General features: G+C 41.9%; 1 protein-coding gene across 1 annotated transcript; it reads left to right on the plus strand.

The window, feature by feature from the left end:
- Nucleotides 1-66: 66 nt before the first annotated feature.
- On the plus strand, nt 67-4,289 carry LOC131739343 (retinol dehydrogenase 14-like). Its single transcript, XM_059032720.1, has 4 exons — nt 67-357; nt 1,203-1,445; nt 2,087-2,389; nt 2,678-4,289. Exons 1-4 carry the CDS (start codon nt 237-239, stop codon nt 2,935-2,937), a joined length of 927 nt encoding a protein of 308 aa, XP_058888703.1. The 5' UTR covers nt 67-236; the 3' UTR covers nt 2,938-4,289.
- The last annotated feature ends 297 nt before the right edge of the window (nt 4,290-4,586 follow it).

Here is a 4,586-nt window from a genome sequence, read left to right on the forward strand (position 1 = left end):
TTTTTCTGGTCTCGCGTGCTCATCATTGTCAGTCAGGTCAGATTTCTTTTTGCGCGTGCGTACTAGATTGAACTGTGCACAATAGACTTGTTCGTACTTAGTTAAAAAATACATTATGTATTGCCGGTGGTGGTAGTTTCATGACAAGTGCAAATCATACGGCTTGCACAATATAGCCTTAGCTTAGTATTCGTTTGAATTACTGTCGCCTGTGTTTATAACAGCAGCATTGTGAAATGTATGTTCTGGGCACTGTGGTTGCATCCTTGGTTTGTTTTCTGCTTTTGAAATGGACAAAGAAGAGACGATTCTGCCTCGATACAAAAAGACTACATGGCAAGACAGTACTTATCACAGGTGGGCAACTGTTTTTTTATTAAAATATATACGGGAAGACCGATTACTTTCAATTGCATGTTGAAAATAGGAGTTTAGGTACAGGGGTACAGTGAGAAGGACGTGTCACGTGACGACTGTAAATAATAGTGTATATATTTATTACACAAATAAACGTTATTTCACTAAAGCTATCAAGTAGTTTACATGCTAAAAATAAATCACTATGACGACAAGGTTATGTCTATAGTATAAGATCTTGACACAACACGATCTGTAGCTACAATATAATACGAGGCCTGTGCTGTGTGTTACTCCTACAGCAGGCTTGTTTAAACTAGTACATTGTATTTATCAGTCATGTGATGGAAAGCACAGATTTTAGGTTGACCAGACGTTAGGGTTTAGCCGGGACTGTCTCGGTTTTCCATCAAAGGACCCGGTGTCCCGACATTTTGTTCAAAATCTTTCAAAAGTCGCGGTTTTCAGCCACTTCCTGTAGCGGAACACACTAAATAACTTTTGTCAAAATAACGTAAACAACCGCTAGTTTTAGCTTATAGCACCTGCAGTGAAAACAACATTAAATAAAAATAAAACAAAACAAGGCACTATGGTAATCAAGAACATTATTCTTATAAAGTGATTAACACAGTCGTACGTGCTTATTGTAGACTATATTTGAATGGTTTAATTAGTCTTATCGGTTATTTATTTTGTTATATCCCGGTTTTGACCCTACCAGATTTACATAAATCAGTCACCCCGATCCCGATACGGCCAGTATCCCTAACAGCAGTGCATCACACAGCACTGCCTCACATTTAAATCAGGTGTGTTTTTTTCCTTCTCTGCTCTACCCCCAGGAGGACATTGTGGGATTGGGAAGGAGACCGCGATCGGTCTGGCTGTGAGAGGAGCCCGGGTGATTATTGCCTGTCGAGACGCTGGGAAAGCCGAAGAGGCTGTGAGGGAGATTAGGAGAGTGAGCTGCAGCATGAACGTGCAGCACATGGAGCTGGACCTGGCGAACCTGCAGTCCATCCGAGACTTCAGTGAGGCACTGCTGAAGAGAGAGAAGCGGCTGGATGTGTTGATCAATAACGCTGGTGAGAGACTGGCGCTCAGTGCATTGAATTTCACATCGCCCATAGCTACCATCTTATAGAACGTAGTGTAAGTAAATGAAAGTACAGTTAGGGCTCCGGCCATCTAAGGGTGGCATGGCTTTCTGATGACTCTGGATTCCCATAGCTAACTTGGTGTTAAATTCGGAAAGATAGAAAAACGGAGAGAAAACAAAAGCAGCCTCCCTCTGTGAATTCTACATTGAATTGCTGTGTGTGTATGGAAACCTAACGAGTTGAGTAATAGCCTCAGTAAGTTAAAGCTTGATTTTGAGTGTTGCATTCTGAGTATATATTAGCAGTGACTCATCTGTTCAAACACATCACGGCCCATGTTCACAAATCATTGACCTCGGCCCTGATTCTTTCCACCCCTGTCCTTTTCTCAAAAGAAACAAAGCGTTTATGTTACAAAGCTTCCAACAAATGACTGGGTTAGTGGAATCAGGAGCTGCAGCATTCACTTGTGTTGCTTCTTGCTAGCTTTGTATCCGTTTGATTTCATTTTGCTTCACAGATAAATGGTGCAAACTTGTTTTGTGAATATAGCCCATATGCTTTAGAGTAAATCTATTGATATGCGCACAGTAGAGACATGCTCTTCCCCCTGTCCCCTCGTCCAGGAATGCCATGTGTCCTGGACTGGACAGACGATGGCTTCAGCATGTGTTTTGGCTTCAACCACCTGGGTCACTTTCTGCTCACCAATCTCCTGTTGGGCCGCTTGAAGGAGTCGGCCCCGAGCCGTGTCATCAGCCTCACCTCCTCTATGTACAAGTACCAGAAACTGGACTTCCAGGACCTGAACTACAACATCGTGCCTTTCTTCACCTACTGCCGCAGCAAGCTGGCCAACATCTACTTCACTCAGGAACTGGCCAGGATGATGGAAGGGAAAGGAGTGACTGCATATTCTGTACACCCAGGTTTGTTTGTTTGTTAATTCCCATGTCCAGATTATAAAAAAAAAAGTGTTGTACTTTCCATGACATCGTCATTGCAATGAAATGTATTGTTTTAACAGATGATACTTCCTACTTCCTTCAAAACAATCTCTCAGTTAAAGAATTAAGATCAGGGAGAAAAAAACTAATCAGATTTACAAATGTGCAGCCCTTAGAATAAGAATCTTAAAATAGTAACATCCTCTATGCTTAATGCCTGTTGATCAAAAAACATGCTTTTAATTGCAGCTCCTTCCTTTTGAATCGCAGGGTTTGTTCACAGTAACTGGACGTCCCACTTCTCCACAGTGTTCCGCATGCTCCTCTGGTTGGTCATGGTCTTGTTTTCCGTGCCCTGTGAAGCTGCTGCTCAGACTGTCATTCATTGTGCTGTAGCAGATGAAGTCCTACAGCACAACGGAAAGTTTTTTTTCGACTGCCAGCCCGCCAAACTCCACCCCTTCGCGGAGGATGAGGGGGCTGCTAAAAAACTGTGGGAAGCAAGTGAGAGGATGGTAAACCTCACCTGACAGAACCGCGGTTTGATTTGGTGACTGATGATTAAAGATTGGAGTTCAAACCACTGAAGTCAATGGGACATGGTCTTAAGTGAATAACTACCTGGGTTTCATTGCCATCAGTGGTTTACACTCACGGGAAACGCACAGGTTGGAACGCTTCATTCTGTTAAACTGCAGTTTAAATTTACTTGAATGTTCCTGTGCTGACGCAGATCAAAGTGAAAATGAATGCACTGGGTTTGCTAAAGCCTGGATGAATGTAGAGGAGTCCCAGCTCGGAGTCTGCATTTCTTATTGATTCTCAGCCTGGATGAATGTAGAGGAGTCCCGGCTCGGAGTCTGCATTTCTTATTGATTCTCAGCCTGGATGAATGTAGAGGAGTCCCGGCTCGGAGTCTGCATTTCTTATTGATTCTCAGCCTGGATGAATGTAGAGGAGTCCCGGCTCGGAGTCTGCATTTCTTATTGATTCTCGGCCTGGATGAATGTAGAGGAGTCCCGGCTCGGAGTCTGCATTTCTTATTGATTCTCGGCCTGGATGAATGTAGAGGAGTCCCGGCTCGGAGTCTGCATTTCTTATTGATTCTCGGCCTGGATGAATGTAGAGGAGTCCCGGCTCGGAGTCTGCATTTCTTATTGATTCTCAGCCTGAATGAATGTAGAGGAGTCCCAGCTCGGAGTCTGCATTACTTATTGATTCTCAGCCTGGATGAATGTAGAGGAGTCCCAGCTCGGAGTCTGCATTTCTTATTGATTCTCATGCTGTAAAGTTCTTGTTCTTTACACTAAAATGCAAATGAACTATTCCAGCCTGTAGCAATACTGTTTAATGTATTTCTGGACTGTTCCTGCTGTATAACAATAGCAGAGTGAGTTTTTGGCGTGGGTACAGTATGATACATTACTGTAGGAGGGGGTCCTGCACCACAGTAAGACATTCTCAGGTTATTTACAACCCACCAGAATGTACTGTAATTGAATCTATATTGCAGTATGACCTCTGTGCTCTTTATAATAGTGTCCGTGTCTCTTCTCCTATAGTATTCCTTACTTGAATGAGTGGCTGTTCTGCTACAGTATTCCTTGCTTGCAAATCCACAGTGTCTCAGATATAGCACCAACTTTGTATTTTGTTACAGATAAACTACCAAAAAAGAAATTGCTAACTACAGCTGCAGTGGGATCCATATATAATGTACATTCGAATGCATGTGAAGTGAAAATGTTTTAAAATGCCAGTATATGTTGTGAGTTATGCATTATTCTCTTTTTATTTTTGTTATTTTATATAATTCTATGTATAAGCGCACACAATATGACTTGCATGAAATAAAAAATATATTTCTCAGGTTTAAAACTGATATTGTGCGTGGTCTGCTGTATATACAAGTAGAATGTGGGGCTTTAACCTAGTATTAGCAGCAGTTGTTTGTCACATCTATTTATACATACATATCCTTTACACTATTAAGTATGTATTTATTAAATTGGGACTAGAGTATCAAACTTTAAGAGGAACTATGTGTTTAGAGAGAGGATATTCTACCCACTCTACTTTGCTGCAACAGTAATCATTTGTTCATTAACAGCTCTGTCAAGTCAATCCGATCAGTTCTTCCAATGTAGTCCGATCAGTTCAGTGTAAATGCTGAGTGTTT

The sequence above is a fragment of the Acipenser ruthenus genome, chromosome 11 (genome assembly GCF_902713425.1).
Source record: "Acipenser ruthenus chromosome 11, fAciRut3.2 maternal haplotype, whole genome shotgun sequence".
NCBI classification, from domain to species: Eukaryota; Metazoa; Chordata; class Actinopteri; order Acipenseriformes; family Acipenseridae; genus Acipenser; species Acipenser ruthenus.

What these genes read in the sequence shown, in the direction of transcription:
- LOC131739343 (XM_059032720.1), top strand. Translation starts at nt 237, where the DNA reads ATGTATGTTCTGGGCACTGTGGTTGCATCCTTGGTTTGTTTTCTGCTT. An exon ending in TGTGTTGATCAATAACGCTG is followed by an intron (nt 1,446 to 2,086) that starts GTGAGAGACTGG and finishes CCCCTCGTCCAG; the next exon opens with GAATGCCATGTGTCCTGGAC. An exon ending in TGCATATTCTGTACACCCAG is followed by an intron (nt 2,390 to 2,677) that starts GTTTGTTTGTTT and finishes TTTGAATCGCAG; the next exon opens with GGTTTGTTCACAGTAACTGG.